This window comes from Lepidochelys olivacea (genome assembly GCF_965140295.1).
Source record: "Lepidochelys olivacea isolate rLepOli2 genome assembly, chromosome: 10".
NCBI lineage: Eukaryota > Metazoa > Chordata > Testudines > Cheloniidae > Lepidochelys > Lepidochelys olivacea.
This window is the reverse complement of record NC_140420.1, coordinates 34,524,709-34,542,665: the sequence shown is the minus strand read 5'-3', so window position 1 is coordinate 34,542,665 and position 17,957 is coordinate 34,524,709. Positions and strand designations below refer to the sequence as shown.

Below are 17,957 nucleotides of genomic sequence, written 5' to 3'. Positions count from 1 at the left end.
AACTGGACACAGGATTCCAGCAGGGGTTGCACCAGTGCCAAACAGATGTACTATAACCTCCCTGCTCCTACTCTAGTTTCCCCTGTTTATATGTTCAAGGATCGCATTAGCTCTTTTCGGAACAGCATCACACTGAGAGCTCATCGTCAGCTGATTACCCACCATGACCCCCAAATCTCTTTCACAGTCACTGATTTCCAGGGTAGAGTCCCCCATCCCATAAGTACAGCCTACGTTCTTTGTTCCTAGATGTATAACTTTACATGGAAAAGTTGAGTATATTTCACACAAATTTGGTGTCCCCCGACTACTATTATTGAAAATCATTGACATCACAAATAAATAAGTGTGAAACTGAGGCTGTAGAGAGAGCTTTTCACACCCAAGGAAGGAATCATACAGCGCCTTACATTTCCTGGATGAATAACTTTTTGGGGTCCCTCATTGTGAATCTTTGTCACGATGTCTGCAATGCTCGTTCATTCTGAATGTGGGGGGAGCAGGGAAGGGATTTTAACCTTTGATTTTTTTCACAAGAGGGCATCACATGAGCTTTCTTACTGGATTTCAGTGTTCAAGCGGCTTTGGGGGTGGAATCTTTGATATTTGGTGACAGCTGATTTCAGAAAGAGAAAAGAAGCTTGGCAGCTGACATTTCTTTCATTAGTCACCAGTCAAGAATACTACAACCACAACATTCATCTCTTCTGGGAACTGATTACGGTGGGCAGGAGCCATCCTCCAATGTGGAGAAATTAAGGTCAGCTGACGTCACCCATTCTATTTAATCAATTTTCATGAAGGAAACGGCCGACGGCGTGTGAGTGCACTGGAGGCACCCATGTTTGCCCACAGCATGGACGACATCAACTAGGAAACATACGAAACTTACTCAAGTACCGTCAGGCTCCTGTTGACCATCAGAGATCTGGCAAGGGCTTTGGCCCCTTTGTTACTGATCTGGTTTTCTGCCAAGCTGTCCGGGAAAAGAAATTGGAGTTAGCATCTAGTCTAAGGAGAACAAATACAGTTCCTAGCCCATTACATCCCTCTAAGCCCGCTGCCGGCCACAGAAACTGCCAAGGACACAGCTGAGGCATTTGCACGGAAGAGGAATACTGTTATAACATGGAGGTGACCATATTATGTTTGAAAAATACAATTCCATTGGTTCATTATAAGATCATGTTAACCCTTTGGAAACCAGTTGATCCCTGGGTATATGTCATCTGGGGACTGAGGACAATGGCAGGTGCAGGGAGAGGTGCTGGCTGTTGACAGACCTAGCTGGACTGGAATTCATTCCTGCAACGAGTCCCATGGCCCCAGCGAGCCATCCCTGTCCTTGGCTGTGCTCTGCGGCTATGACTGACAGTTCTCCCTGGCTGGGTCCCAGGAGGGCTGTGGGAAGGTGCTGCACCACACTGGGGCAGGCAATGACTCATGTGGAAGTGAGAGGGAGTCTGGGCAGGGGCACAGAGCTGGAGGAAGGAAGAGGTAGGTGGGGAAAGGTAGACTCTGCTTGCTGGTGGCCCGGTGCTCCCAAAGAGGGGAGGGTCTCCTGCTGTAAGGGGGCAGGAGAACAAGGAGCCACAAACTTATCCTCAGGAGCAGTGCAGAGTGCTAGGCAGAACACAATACTCAGCCTCAGTGTCCTACAGGTTAGCCATTTGCCCCACGGTTTTCAGACATGGGCCACTAACCAGATCCGACTTTGTTATTCCAAATAACTCGCAGACTCAGAGATCTGGACCAGAAGGGACCATCATGAGCCGCTAGTCTGACCTCCTACACATCACAGGCCACAGAACCTCCCCCACCCACTCCTGTAACAGACCCCTCATCTCGGGCTGTGCCACCCAGGTCCTCAAACCTCACCTGAGAGACTCCGGTAACCTGCCAGCTTAAGGTACTGGGGAATTATCTGCACAGCTGACTTTGAAGGCATCAGCACTGCTTGTGGCCTGGCTACTTTATGAATGCCTTTTCTCAGAAGAGCTCAGAGAGAGCCTCCACCAGCATTGCAAAGCATACTGTCTGCACCAGCACTTTAGTGTCTGAGCCCACGGGAACTATTCCTTGTTAATTCCACATTTCAGAACCCCTGGCCCAAGAGAGCTGGGAACTGCAATTTGGAGAGCAAAACTCCAGTAAAACTAAGTACAAATCACAGTCCTCACTTCCCTGCCTTCGGCCACAATTTGCCGCTCAAGCAGCAGATTTCAGAAAGAGACAGAGGCTGATATCTAGCTGAAAATTACTGATCTAGGCGGCACTGATCACAAGTTTTGAGAGTCAAAGTCTGCCCATGAACTGCAATTAGCTGTGTAGAGAGACAGCGTGGCAGTGGGAGACCTGCCCTGCTCACCTACCCCTCTTGACAAACGTGTGTTCCCAAAGCCACCACCCTGACTGTGATTACAATAAACATCCATTCTCATACCAGCAAATGACATCATCATCATCTTGGTCAATTAGCATTGCCCAGCAGGGGAGCCTCCACCCTGGAAGTCCCCCTGTTAGAGGAGGCGTTTGCTGGTCAGTTAAGATGGGATTGAGCACCAGTTTAGGAGGCAGGTTGGTAACCCAAACTGCTCGGGGGTTAGGCGGTTACCTGCATGCACTGAACTACGAGAACATATCTCACTGGGCTCTACAGCAATATTAAGAGAGACAAAAAGGTCAATTTTAGTGTGGAGAAGATGACTAGTGAGTGGCTAGGGCTTGCAAGTCAAACATAAGAATGGCCATACGGGAGCCATGTAGATCAATGGTCCATCTAGCCCAGTATCCTGTCTCTGACAGCAGTCAGTGCCAGATACTTCTGGCAGTCAAGAGACCTAGAGACATCCAGACCATGGGTTGCATCTGTGACCATCTTGGCTAATAGCCATTGCTGGACTTGTCCTCTTTGAACTTATCTAATTCTTTTTTTAACCCAGTTACACTTTTAGCCTTCACAACATCCCCTGGCAACAAGTTCCACAGGCTGACTGTGTGTTGTGTGAAGAAATACTTCCTTTTGTTTGTTGTAAACCTGCTGCCTATTAATTTCATTGAGTGACCCCTGGTGCTTGTGTTATGAGAAGAAGTAAATAACACTTCCTTATGCACTTTCTCCACACCTCTCATGCTTTTGTAGACCTCTATCACATCCCCCCACATTAGTCGTCTCTTTTCCATGATGAAAAGTCCCAGTCTTATTAATCTCTCCTCATATGGAAGCTGTTCCATACCCTTAATCATTTTTATTGCCCTTCTCTGCACCTTTTCCAATTCTAATGTATCTTTTTTGAAATGGGGTGACCAGAACTGCCCACAGTATTCAAGGTGTGGGCGTACCATGGATTTATACAGTGGCATTATGATATTTTCTGTTTTATTCTCTCGCCCTTTCCTCATGGTCTCTGTTCTGCTCTCTTTGTTGACTGCTGCTGCACCCTGAGTGGATGACCACGCGGAGACACATGGCGCAATGCTTTGCTGAGGGCACATCTCACAACACAGCTTAGATCATGTGAATGTTTAGAGAGTTCATGAACCTTTAGCTCAAATGGCCACTGCAGTGACACCCCAAAATATTTTATGAATGCTAGCCAGTACCTCATCTTTTGAATCTGACAATCCTTCACACTCAGCACGCTCCCCAACAGCTCCATCACGTTGTCCTTAAACTTGTTGTTGTCCAGCCTGGCCAACAAAGCAAAACAGAAGAGACGGCTGAGAACAAAGCATTTTGATAATACAAGGAGGAGGAGCAAATGTCCATTATGAGCTGCTGAGAGTGAGAGCTCTCCGAAAAAATGAAGAGATCCTGATCTGTGCAGCTTCCATGCTCAAGAGTTCACAGAGCGACCCCCGTCAGAGGTAGCATGTTCCTTGAGATGCTGCCTTTCACAGTGAAGCTGACCTCCCCCCACCATCCCCCAGCAAGGAGCCGAGAGCCTGTACACTGCTGATCCTCATGACTAGAGAACGTTCCATATGCACAGCGCCAGAAGAGTCCGTTCTCTCTAGGATAACGCAGTCACACTTACCAGCATCCCAGGATAACTCTAGGAGGCCCTATTCTTCCACAGAGAACGTCCTCTAAAAACTTGGAGATGCTTCACTTATACAAAAATCACATTTAAGTCCTTTGGGTTCCTCCAATGAAAGATATGGCAGAAGTGTAAAGCCTATTCCAACATAGCGATACAGGACTCTGCACTGCCCAGGGGCCTCTCTTTATAAGTCTTGTAAGATGGCATGAGGTTGTAGTTGCCACAGGTCATGTCATTACCATTAAATACATGTTCCAGGCCTGCACAACTCTAAAATGCACTGTGTTGAAGCCAGTGCCAGTCCTTGTCACCTGGTCTTACTTTGTCTACTTGTCGCTAAGTCTGATATTAGGAACAGCTGACTTTTGGGGACGTCTATCCAATGGGGATGCTAAACCAGCCTCAAATGGTATAAAGATCCAATAGACTTCTGGATTGCTATTGGGACTGTGAGTGAAATGCAAAATCTTCTACCTGTGAGTTGCGGATTCTCATCCATCCAGGCCAGCAATAACTAAAGGTCTTTTAAGGGCTATCCATTGGCCAATGTGAAATGAGTTGGGGATCTGAGTCCAATTGCTAGTGGAGAAGTGCCCATGTCATCCCTCGCCCAATTAAATCAACACCTATTATTGTAACCTCAGCAGAGAGGTCAAGTACTATGAAGTGAAAGTGACTGAATTAGCCTCTGCTCCTCAGAGGTGAAGGTACAATGTGAAAGTAGTTCAAGTAAAGACACCTGCCTCCTCTTAGTCTTGTTACCTCTACCAGCCCACAAAGCAAGAATGCCAGTTCCAGACTCCGTGGTCTCCTAAGCGGCCTCTGTAAAGCAATACTACCAGCATCTCAGGATAGCTCATCAGCCACTGATACACATAGGTAATAACAAACACAGCACAACGTTTGGCATAGTAGTACTGCCGCTTCCACTTCCCCAGCTCCTTTCACCCAAAGAACACGTGCCATTTTGAACATATTAGACTAATAGACTTTAAGGCCAGAAGGGACCATCAGGATTATCTAGTTTGACCCCCTGCACATCGTAGTCCACAGAACCTCACCCACTCCTGAAATAGACCCTGGATTAACCAAGCCTCCCATCACCCCTGTGAAGTAGATAGTATCCTCTCTCCTTTACAAGTGGAGAAATTGAAGACCAGAGCTGGAGTGACCTGCCCAAGGTCATACAGCAGATCAGTGGCAGAGCCAAAAATAGAATAATAGAATCACAGGACTGGAAGAGACCTCAAGAGGTTTTCTACTCCAGTCCCCTCCACTAGAAGACCCCAAGAGTCTGGACTTTCAGCCCCCAGCTCTGAACACGACACATATTGCCTCAGTACCACATGCCCATACCATTCTTCTCTGCACCTTTAGAGTATATTTCTGTTTGCAGGACAATAGTCCTGAATAAAATAATTGCCACATATCCTTTAAACAGCTGCTACTTTCTACCGCATGTCACAAAAATGTGGAAATAGTCCCGATCCCTACAGGAAACCCAGATCTGACTTACCGGAGATTACTGCAGAAGAGAAGCTGTGAAAGCAGACTTTTGCAGATATTGTAGGTGAGGCAGTTGGAGAGGTTTGTCTCCTCCATGCACACCTCAGAGACCTGGAGGAGATAAGCCAGGGCAGAGCAATTCACTGGTGTTAACATCCCAGCCAAGCTCTCATTTTTCATAGCTTCCTCCACTGTCTTGGCCAGCTCCATGTGCTGCACTTCATACAAGCACTGCATGATGTTCACGGTCCTGGAGGAGATGACATAGTCAGTGTTCAGGCAGCTCTGGAGAAAGCTGATCATGTGGCTTCGGAAGCTGTTATGCTCATCCTTCACCAAGAGCCAACCAGACAGCAATTTGTTCACCTGTGGGGAGAGAAGGCCAGAGAGAAAGCGCACAAAGATATCCAGCTGCCCATCCTCTGACTGCAGTGATCTCTGGACAGCATTCTTAAAGTGATTGAGGAAACCAAACTTAGGCCAGGACATCCCGCTCTCAGTAAAGAGATCAAATATTGCTCGCTTTGCTGAAGCATAGTAATAAGTGGCTGCCAAAAACTCCTGGAGGGTTAAATGGGAGAAATAGTAGACAGTGGAGAACTGCATCTCTTCCTTGAGTAACATCCTACTGCACAAGCTGCCTTGTAGTGATGAGAGGTCTATGCCATAGGCTTTCAAGTCTTGTTCGTAAAATACGTACTTTCTCTTGAGCAGACCATAAAATGCAAGCCGACCCAGGTTACCAATAATTTTCTTGCTGTTGTTTATAGCTTGTTCTATCCTGGGAGTCTCCTTCTGTTTTTCCTGCCAGTCACTACTCAGTGCCATTTTAAAGTAATAGGAGTAGATTTCTGATAAAGTCTTTGGAACAGTTGTCATTTCTTGGGATTGATCAGTGCTGTTCTTTAGGAAATAGCCCATTGAGGAGCCAGATATCCAGCAAAAGGCAGGAACCGTACACATTGTGTACAAAGATCTGTTAGCCTTGATCTGACCCAAGACTTGATTGGATAAGTCTTTGTTCTCCAGGAACATCTGATCCAAGAAGTCCTTGATCTCCACTGCTCCAAAACCGCGTATTTCTGTCATCCGGTCAACTAGGCCACCTGGGATTTGGCTGGCTGCTGTGGGCCGTGAAGTGACCCAAATGGAAGCTTCCTGGAACAGGTTGCCACGGATAATATTGGTGATCAGACTATCCACTTGAATCTCCTTTTTGGGGTCCGTGCAAACAACTGTGTTGGAAAAATCTAAAGGAGTCTTAAACTCATCCAAGCCATCCAGAATCAGTAAAATCCGGGCTGTACCATTGGAGATAAAGCTGGGTTCAGTGATGTGAGGAAATACTGACCGGATGAGCCTCTCAGCAGAGAGTTTCTCATAAGTGTTCAGTTCCCGGAAACTGAGAGGTAGCACGAATATGATATCCTTATTGACCTCCCCTTTGGCCCACATGCAGACAAACAGTTTCACCAAAGTGCTTTTGCCAATCCCAGCCACACCCACGGTCACAGAGATTCGAGGAGGAATGCTGACTTTAGACAGAGGAAGGAAGAGCTTCTCCAGGGGGATTTTCTTGGCAACATTTCTCATGCCTTTGGTGGCCTCAATCTGCATGACATCATGCTCTTTCTGCTGAATATCTGTCAAGCCTTCCACCAGCAGAAGGTTAGTGAGCCTCTCCAGCTGGCCAAGTTCCACACCAGTTCCATAGCGGTTCTGGAGACTTTCCAAATGCTTTTGCACCATAGGGTCTGTGTAGAGAGAAGCAAAATAGGTCAAGAGGGAGACAGACAATGACCACAAGCATAAGCAATAGGCACAGCCTGACCTTCTCTCATTATTGCAGGGAAGAGAAGCCAGCTGGAGCTTCCGGAGGTCAGGAAAGCACGTTTGAAAACTCGCAACCAAGGGGGAGGGTTGTACCAGCTGTAGATGTGATTGTGATGGGGAGCACAGTTCTCATTACTCAGACACACTCACCAGCTACCAGAAGGACGGGGCTGGAACTGCTTTGGCTGCTGGTTACCGCTGCTTTGTCGAGGAATGTGTCGACTGAATGTCAGGGCAGGAAACTGCACCCATCACTGAATCACTGAAGTTAGAGATGGAGCCATCTCCTCCAGCCCCCAAGCAAAGGCACAATGTCCCGACTGCATCTGCTCTAGGACTTTGTTCAATCTAGTTTAAAATGTTTCATAAGGAAGTTTAAAAAGCCCGAAGCAGCAAATCTTTGACAACGATGGTCACAAATTCTCCCTGCTGTGATCCCACCAATCCCATCAATCTACTTTCCAGGGGTAGAAGTAGCCCTGGTGTTAAATTGCTTTGACAGAAAACATTGGTTCAAATAAAATGGAACCATTGATTTCTGGGGAAGGGCCTCTCTCGCAGTCTGAGATTTGAACTGGTGCCGAACCTGAGGCCTCATACAAAGGTTTCCCGATATCCATTAGCGACCCTTTTGTTTTCATGGTAACGGCTCCCGTAACTGCGCTAGCGTCTTGCTGTGCCTGCCAGTTAAGTCAATCACAGTTTCACAAGAAACCAAAGTGAGTTATGGTCCGAGTTCAGCACAAGTTCAGCTCCAAATCTCAGAGTGCAAGTTCCCCACTCAGAGTGTCCTTCACAGAAATAAGTAGTTCTGTGGCTTCCAAATGAACGTGCAATTCCACTGGCAGGTCAGGCAGAGGGTGGTGTACGCAGGAACACCTTACGCTGTCTCCCACTCCCTTAGATGGAGTGTTACGGAGTCTGAGAAAGGAAGGGTACATTGAAGTAAAGGGTAATTAACTTACAGTAACTCCTTACTTAACATTGTAATTATGTTCCTGAAAAATGCACCTTTAATTGAAATGATGTTAAGCGAATCCAATTTCCCCATAAGAATGAATGTAAATGTTGGGGTTAGGTTCCAGGGAAACTTTTTTTTGCCATACAGTACAGTACTATAGTTGGGAGGTGCCCCCGCCTTACCCCACACAGGCACAGCCCACTGGCACTGGAGACAATGAGGCAGGCAAGGAGGCTGAAGGTGCTGTAGGCTAGGAGAAGCACATTGCGCAGTGACAGCTTCCCCTACTCTGCAAGCACCAAGGGTGGGGGGCTCAACCCTCAGCCACCCACTCCACCCCTTCCCCCAAGTCCCCACCCTTAACCCTCCTCTTCTCCCCCCCCCCTTTACTCTGCACGCTGCGTCCTCGCTCCTCTCCTCTCCCTCCCCTGCCTCCTGCCCAGGGCAATCAGCTGGCTTGCAATGTGCAGGAGGGAGAGAGGAGGAGCGAGGACATGGTGCGCAGGCTCCCCCTCCCTCCCCTGCCTCCTGAACACCGCCAGCCAGCTGACTGCCACGGGCAGGAGGCGGGGGGAGGAGGAGGAAGGCGCTGATCCGCGGGGTCTGCCGGCGGGCGGAAGGCACAGTGGGGGGTGTAGGGGAGCTGATGCGGGGCTGCCAGCTGTGGACAAAGCAGGCAGCCAAACGATGTTATAGTGAAGCATTGCACAACTTTAAATGGAGCATGTTCTGTAATTGAGCGGGGACGTAAGATCGAAACAACGTTAAGTGGGAGGACATTAAGTGAGGAGTTACTGTACATATTCATACACCCTTCCCTCTTAGCTGCGTTTCTCTCTTGCTAGACTCTCTTGACCAAATTCAGAGCTGATATGTAAGGAGGAGATGCAAACAACATGGTAGTGAGTGGGTCAGTCAGTCAGTTGAAGGACTTGTGTACACAGGAAAGTTTTACCAGTTATACCAATATTGTTATTACCCATGTGGACATTCTTATTCCAGAATAAGAATGTTTTTTTTAGATTTAACTTCAACTCCTTCGCAAGCGAGAAAAGTGAAACTGACAAAAGCCATTCTTGTTCTGCAGTAGGAATATTCACATTCGGATCAATACTAGTATAATGATAACAGTTTAAATTCACTTCTTAGATTATACTGAAAAAAATATTTTCTGTGTAGACAAGGCCTAAGGGAGCCTATCTAGTCTATGTTGATGGAATATGCATGTCAAAGGGCTGGAAGATCTGTTGCACCAGATAAGACTTTCCCAGTCTCATTTAGACTCAGCTGTCAGTGACTCCAGTTTGCCATAGCATGGCTTACAGTAGCAGCCCAATGTCTGCACTGTACGTTCCATGATGGATTTAGTTTGTAAAATCCCTGGGATGGGGACTGTGGTGCTCAGTAAATCATCATCAGAACATGGCTGTTACTTTTTAAATATAGCACAAGACTTCTTGTTTGGAGGCTGCATGATGCTGACACATGGAAACAAAACAGAATGAGACTTTAACTTGTGACCCCTTCACCATCATGTTATTGAGTGCTTTTCTGTGCAATTACTATCCAGACAGTAGAGCCCTGATTGAATTATTCAAACTTTCTCACTTGAAGCAGCGTTTCAATGTCTAGGTGGCAAATTATTAAGCAACCTTATTTACACTGAACTGCTGCCTGAGGCAGAGAAATGAGAAGACAGACAAATTGGGTGTGTGGCTAGGAGGCTTTGATCAGCTCCCACAGGAGAGACAGAGCTAGGTGGCTGCTCCTGAACAGTCCTGGGGTACAGCTCCGCATGCACAAAACCTCAGTCCTAGATTCATTCCCCACACTATGCTGGGGAGCTTTTGGAAGCCGCTTCGCTGTGTCCAGGCGCTGTCACTGCCAGATCCCTGAGCACTAGGTTGTTGTGGTTAGCTGCAGCCCTATATTGAGGGCAGTGCATCCTTTCATTGTACAGTATTTGTAATACACAATATGACCCAAGACATTTTCTAAGGGCATGGCAATGCGCACTCAGCCCCAGCCCTGTCTTGGGGCCGTGTGGAGCTGCACCACCCCAGGTGGGGCTCCTAAACCAGACATAATCCCTCCTGTAGCTCCCAGCACACAGGTAGAACAGGCCTGCTCCTGAAGGAGCTGCAGCATGCTCATCCTGTGCATCTAGACAGCTCTGCAGCCTGGAACAGGGTCCAGGTCCTGGCATGGCCTCCTCCTCATCCCCAACTCCATCCATGGGTCATAGCACACCTGGGGGCAGTAGGAGAGAGCAATCCTTTCCCATGGGGGAGTGTAGGGCCTGAGCTTAGCCACCGTCCTGGGAGTGCAGAGATACTCCCTGCAGCCTCCCCAGTCCCACAGACCCATAACACACATATGGACAGACAGATCAAGCGGACCGCAGCCTGGCAGCCTTGCCTCCCATGGTGAGGAATTACCAAGCTGGGGCATGTACACTCCAGTCTCTCCCCCTGCTCTCCAGAAACAAACATTTCAGCAACAACATTTCACCCAAGTTCTTTTTCCTTATTCTATTTTCTAACCCGTTCCCAGTCAAACAAGATGACCCCTCTCCCTCAAAGCCAGTTAAATAATTGGCTTTTAACTGGCAATGCTGCCAGCCCCACTTGGGACCCGAGTCGAGCTGACTCACTGAGCTCTCTCTGTCTCCTACATCTCTATCAGCGATGACTGCTGCTTCTCTTGATGCTGCTTGAGGCAGCAGAGGGTAATAACTTGTTCTGTGTAGCCACGCTGGCTCTAAGATGCGGAAGCTTGTTTTTCCAGTAAAACGGGCAGCTATGGTGTACCTTCCTGTAGCCCCGTCCAGGATCCAGATGTGCTTTACAACTTAACAAGCAAAACTATTGAGATCACCCTGCCATCCGCTGAAATGCAGCTACCTCTTGAGTACAACACAGCCACAATTCACATATGAACAGGAAAAGGGGGTAAACGGTGAGGTGGCAAAATTTGCAGATGACACAAAACTACTCAAGAGAGTTAAGTCCCAAGCTGACTGTGAAGAGTTACAAAGGGATCTCACAATACTGAGTGACTGGGCAACTAAATGGCAGATGAAATTCAATGTTGACAAATGCAAAGTAATGCACACTGGACAACATAATCCCAACTAGACATACAAAATGATAGGGCCCAAGTTAGCTGTTACCACTCAAGAAAGAGATCTTGGAGTCATTGTGGATAGTTCTCTGAAAACATCCACTCAATGTGCAGCAGCAGTCAAAAAAGCAAACAGAATGTTGGAAACCATTAAGGAAGGGATAGATAATAAGACAGAAGATATCCTATTGCCTCTATATAAATCCATGGTACACCCACATCTTGAATACTGTGTGCAGATCTGGTTGCCCCATCTCAAAAAAGGTCTATTGGAACTGGAAAAGGTATAGAATGGGCAGGAGTGGTGTCCCTCGCCTCTGTTTGCCAGAAGCTGGGAATGGGCGACTGGGGATGGATCACTTGATGATTACCTGTTCTGTTCATTCCCTCTGAAGCACTTGGCATTGGCAACTGTCGGCAGACAGGATACTGGGCTAGATGGACCTTTGGCCTGACCCAGTATGGCCCTTCTTATGTTCTAAGCCACCACCGAAGAGCGCACAGCAGCATCACTTAGCAGTGACAGTTGGAAGTGAAGAAGATCCACCTGCAAATGCAGTGGTAGGCAGAGTGTAGTGGAACTGCACAGGTTGGAATCTGCTGCCAGGACATGCAGGAAGCAGATATGCTACATGAGGTGCCATCTCGTAGAGCTGTAACCCGCTCAGTGACTGTCTCCAATGTACGCCTCGTCACCAGGGAACACTAAGCCCCCATCACTAATCTTCCACTGACATTGTGGCGATGGCAGGACCACTATCAGAAGAAAGCGGCTGCAGGCGACAGATAAGCAGGTCTGGTCCTAATCAACAATGATCCTCTTTTCATGCAAATGTCCCTAGCCACTCACAAGGGTGAGAAATACAGAAAACACAGTCATTCCTCAGGGCAGGGCAGAGAAAGGAAGGGTCTCCCCTTGCAGTGGGGCCCACAATTTTGGGTCCTGATTCCGCAGGTTGTTCCACCTACTCCTCAACACACTATAGCCCCTGTCTTGGCTCTGCCATGCCAGCGGTGGGGAGGGTGGGTCAGAGAGCAGTGGCCCGTAGGGGGATGTGCCTAGAGTTGGTGTGCGTGTTTTTCTCAGGAGGTTCAAGTTACCTGCACACAAGCTTGAGTCAGGACAAAGCAGCCCGTACCCCAAACCAGGAGCAATGTATGAAACATTCCATTTGCGAGTACCTGGAGGATGAAGGGGTGATCACTAGCAGCCAGCATGGATTTACCACAAACAAATCCTGCCATACCAGCCCAATTTCCTCCTTTGACAGGGTAACTGGTTTGGTGGATGGGGGAATGTGGTGGACATAGTATATCTGGACTTCAGCAAGGCTTCTGCCATAGTCCCACATGATGTTCTCATAAGTAAGGTGGAGAAATGCAGGCTCAACTGAACTACCATTAAATGGATACAAAACTGGTTAAACAACAGCAAACAAAGAGTAACTATTCATGGACTGATGTCAGACTGGAGGGAGGTCTCATGTGGGGTTCCACAGGGATCTGTTCTGGTCTGGTGTTATTTAACATCTTATTAATGATCTAGATGTAGGAATAGAGAGCAGACTGATCAAGTTTGCAGATGACACAAGGCTGGGGAGGTTGCTAACACTTTGGAGGCTGGAGCTAAAATTCAGAGGGATGTTGTTAAGCTGGAGAATAGACAACAAAATGAAATTCAACAAAGACAAGTGTAAGGTGCTGCACTTAAGGGAGAAAAACCAAATGCACAAATACAGAATGGGGGATAACTAGCTTGGCAGCAGCACTGCTGAGAAGGATCTGGGAGTTGTGGTGGATCCCAACCCCAACATGAGTCAGCAATGCAATGCTGTTGCAGAAAAAGCAAATGCAATTTTAGGTTGGATTAACAGAGGCACAGCATGCAAGTCACAGAAGGTGATAGTACCACTCTACTCGGGGCTGACTGGGTCTCAGCTGGAGTACTATATCCAATTTTGGTCACCAGTGTATAGAAAGGATGTGGTGAAACTGAAAAGGATCCAGAGGTGAGTGACAAAGATGATCAAAGGTGTGGAACATAAGGCAAAGGCTGAAAGAACTGGGGATGTTTAGTTTGGAAAAGAGGAGATTAAGGGGGGAACATGATAGCGGTCTTCAAATACTTGAAAGGCTGCCATAAAGAAAGATGGAGAAAAGTTGTTCTCTCTTGCCACAGAGGGCAGGACAAAAGGCAATGGGTTCAAACTACAGCACAGCTGATCTAGACTGAATCTCAGGAAAAACTTCCTAACTCTAAAAACAGCAGGACAATGGAACAGACTGCCTGGGGAGGTTGTAGAAGCTGCTTCACTGGAGGTTTTCCAAAGGAGGCTGGACAGCCACCTGTCTGGGATGGGTTAGACACAACAAATCCTGCATCTTGGCAGGGGGTTAGACTAGCTGACCCTTGTGGTCCCTTCTCACCCTATGGTTCTAGGATTCTATGACTTCAGTATCTCAGCCAGAAGTTAGGGATCTATTACAGGAGTGGGTGGGTTAGGTTCTGTGGCCTGCAACACAGGAGGTCAGACTAGATGATCATGATGGTCGCTTCTGACCTTAGAGTCTATGAGTGTCTCAGTGATAGTGTCCTTAGTTGGCTCTCTTAATCAACAGGGGTCAGAACCGGAGGTCCTTTTTTGTCCTTACTCAGGCAAAGTTCCCCAGGGTACACCTGGGTCTGAATGCTACAGGTACACACTTGCTAGCAGACAATGCCGACGTGTGTGCACACACACACAGAGACTTTTATGACACACATGGACACAGACAGAAGACAACGAACAGCATCTCCTACCATAGACGGTGATGTGTAGATAGAGCTGGGAGTTGGTTGTCTCTATGTAAGTCTGCAGGGACTGAGAGGCATAGCTGCCCTTCCCAGCCAGAAGATCCATGACCGCCTTCACCTGCTCCGACAGGGAGCTCACCTCCTGCACCTGGCCTGCCTCCTCAGCGCTAAGGAGATCCAGCTTCCTCATGTAGCAGATGATGTCTTCCAGGAACTGCGACGAGATGGACCTCACCAGCTGCTTCCGATAGCGGTTGATCCAAACCCCTGTGAGGAAGAGAAGGTGGGTGATGAGTGTGAGGAGTCACTGACAGTATCTGGATCTTCTATGTGCTGAGGATCCATTGCTCAGAGGTGACAGGAGATGGAAGGGTGATAGGCAGGTTTCTTGGAGATCACATGGCTGTGGCAAGGCGCTGCTTGGACAAGGCGGTCTCTGTACAGACTCTGCACCATAATGAACAGAACATGCTGCCCAGAAACGAAATACATAGGGAGATAAAACTGAAGCTGACTAGGTCTGTCCAAACAAGACACTAGGCTGAAGCCATTGAGCGCCAGTGAGAGAATCCCAAACTAAGTCCAGCACCAGCTGAGCTAATAAGTTTCTGCTCTATTATTTCTGCTTCATTCATTAGAAGAAATATTCCAAATACACATGCACTGATGACAATCAAACCTCTTTCTGAAAGGGAGAAAGGTTTAGTGGACAATCTTGAGAAATACAGATGCTGCCCAACAGGGCTATGCAAATCAGTTTCAGTCAACGTGAGCTTTCACCAAAAACTCACATCAAACTCAAACGATTTCTGGGAATTTCTGCATAGCCTGGATTGGGCCAAAAGCCAAAATACTGGTGCTTAATTTGTGCCAGGGCTGAGCCCCAGCGCCTCTAGGCTTGACAGTTCATAGCCCCGGCACCTCTGGGCTTGCTGTGTCAGTTAGGAAAGTAAAAAAATTGCTTGAGCCCCGGCACCTCTTTCATTACAAAGTAAGTACTGCAAAATACCATAAGAAAGATCATTCTGGGAATATTTCATCCCTAGTGAAAAAGTGAAGCACCAGAAATCGTACCAGAAAGTCTTATCTTCTTGGGATTTTCACCTCCATTTAAAAACTCGGATCAACTTGAGATATGCCTCCCAGTCTGAATGACACCTCCATAAACGTGGAGGTTGTCCTTCCTTGCTTTATAATTCCTATGGCTGTTGTAAAGACAAGGAGGGCGAGACAATATCTTTTATTGGACCGACTTCTGTTGGTGAGAGAGACCATTCGAGTTACACCAAGCTCTTCTTCATGTCTGGGAAAGGTACGACATTGCAAACACGGCTGTTGTCACATTTCTGATTGGTTAAGCTGGACAGTCACATGTATTCACCTCTCTGGCCACATTCTGAACATCTCCTTCTAATTTAAACTGGACTTGGTGTTAGGGAACACGGGGCTCGTTTGAGTATTTGGTTACGTTAGGAGAGAAAATGACACCTAAGCTAAGTCCCTCAGGAACCAGCCTATTAGAAAGGGGCTCTGCAGGTGCCAGCTTCAATATCAGAAGATTTTATAGAAACATCCTTGTGTCCTTTTGTGGTCATTAATCTCCACCCCCCTTCCTATGCACTGCATGATACAGTGCAGGCCAGCTATACTGAATGGAACAAAGGCTGTGAGAGAATGTATCCCATATATCCCAGCACAATACTGGTAACTCTGGTCCAGTCTTTGAGGAGTTAAAAATCGTGTGGCTCACTTTTCAAAAGACAAGCTAGGAAGGATTCGTCTGCACTTAAAACACTACAGTGGCACAGCTGTGCTTCAGTGTAGACACTACTTACACCGATGAGAAGGGGTCTCCAGTCACTGTAGTTAATCCACCTCCCTGAGAGGAGGTAGCTAGGTCAACAGAGGAATTCTGCCATCAACCTAGCACCGTCTACTTGGGGACTTCGGTCGGCTTAACACCACCACCACTCAGCGATGTGGATTTTTCACACCCTGACCAACATAGTTAAACCAACCTAATTTTCTAGTGTAGACCAGGCTGGAGACCCTTCCCCTCGCTGCCTCGTCTTTTCCTCTTGCTGTATGGAACACAAACAGGTCATCATTGAAAATGGCCCCTTCACACCAAGGAAATCTCGTCAGAGAAAGCTCCCCACCTTTTCCCAGGAGTCAGAAAGCAAGGTTAGCTTTTGGTGGCAGCTGCCACCAGTGACAACCCGAAGACGAACTACCGCTGAGCGAGAGCCCTAATCATTATGCACACTCACATTTCACGCCCCTGCTCACCTTCCATCAGGGGGTTCCGGTGGCATTAGAAGCCTTCTTTGCGATAGCAGTGTGACGACTGGCAGACAGACCCCACTGCCTTCCTATTGACTCTGCCCGTTGTCCTCTCAGACCAGGGCCCCAGTGAGGGCACACCATTCACGGCTCATTCTGCAACCATTAGCCTTTTTCCATGTTTCTGAGGGAGGGAGAAGAAAAGCATCAGTAGCAGGGGGGAGCCAGCACCACTCAAACCCTGACCCACAGGTACATTTCCTTGCAGCCTGTTGGGAAACCATGAGGGGAGGAACCTTTAAAGACCCTGGTGACATGAGCCACTTCCGGCTGAGACAAGTTTGTGCAGCTACCAGGAGAATGTCCTGCACTAGAGCCAGTGAGGCTGCTGACTGAAAGTGCCGTACTCTACTGAAAGCTTATAATAGAAGCCCTTCCCAGAGCGACTGCCGGAGACTGAGCAGGCTGCAAGCCACTGAGATTCTCACTCACAGTCATGCCACAGCTTGGGGCCCCAGTCCCAGTCCCATGCTTGGATGCTGCTGCCCGGATCCATGATGCTAACACCTAGGGTGACCAGATGTCCCGATTTTATAGGGACAGTCCCGATTGTTGGGTCTTTTTCTTATATAGGCTCCTATTACCCTCCACCCCCTGTCAATGTTCCCTCTAATTTTTGACAGGCCGTGTGTGCAAAAGATTTCTTCTGTGCAAATTTTTGACAAGCTGTGTGCGCAAAAAATTTCCTCTGTGCAAATTTTTGTGCTTCTGTGCAAATCTTTGTGCGTGCGGTGTTTTGCCGTGTGCGTGCGCACACATGCACAGCTTAGAGGCAACAGTGCCCCCGTCCCAATTTTTCACACTGGCTGTCTGGTCATCCTACTATCACCTGATCCCCACAATAGTAAGAACTAAATATCAATCTGTCCATGCGCCACTAGGATCAATGCTCCCTGTGTTATGGAGCTGGCATCCTGAAACAGTACGCCAGGATGCTAGTACATCACGGTCTGAATGCACAGACTGGCTATGTCAGCTTTCAGTCCCTATGCCATAGCATCAGTTCCAAGAGCACTCTGCCAACACCTTTCTTGGCTAGACCTTGTGCAAGGATGCCAGTTCTCAATGCATTCTGCAACGTGCCCCCTAAGTGTCTGAGTGAAAATCTAAGCCTAGCCCCCTAGGGACTGCTGGGTGGGGATTTGAATCTGGTTTGGAAAGGAAGATGCAAAGCCAAAAAAATAAAACACACCGTTGCAAGGGGCCTCGTTCAGGTTTGAGCAGGTCTAATCAGAGCCTAGAACCTCTGCCCCAGCTTTGTTAATTAGCAGCAATTTCAGAGCTCTGTACTTGCTCTGTTCTCAACTACACAAATGAATCATGCTCCAAGTATGCTAACGAGCACCCACCTACT

At 47.8% G+C, this 17,957-nt stretch overlaps 1 protein-coding gene across 1 annotated transcript in view; it reads right to left on the bottom strand.

Moving 5' to 3' along the window:
* Positions 1 to 16,601, bottom strand: part of NLRC3 (NLR family CARD domain containing 3) — a 48,256-nt gene extending 31,655 nt beyond the window's left edge. Inside the window, exons 1-5 of the mRNA XM_084640548.1 lie at positions 16,550 to 16,601; positions 14,267 to 14,527; positions 5,560 to 7,303; positions 3,604 to 3,690; positions 893 to 976 (exon numbers count right to left, since the gene is read on the bottom strand). Coding sequence (XP_084496674.1) covers positions 893 to 976; positions 3,604 to 3,690; positions 5,560 to 7,303; positions 14,267 to 14,527; positions 16,550 to 16,556 — 2,183 coding nt within the window. The 5' untranslated portion in view covers positions 16,557 to 16,601. The remainder of the gene's footprint in view (positions 1 to 892; positions 977 to 3,603; positions 3,691 to 5,559; positions 7,304 to 14,266; positions 14,528 to 16,549) is intronic.
* Positions 16,602 to 17,957: the final 1,356 nt, after the last annotated feature.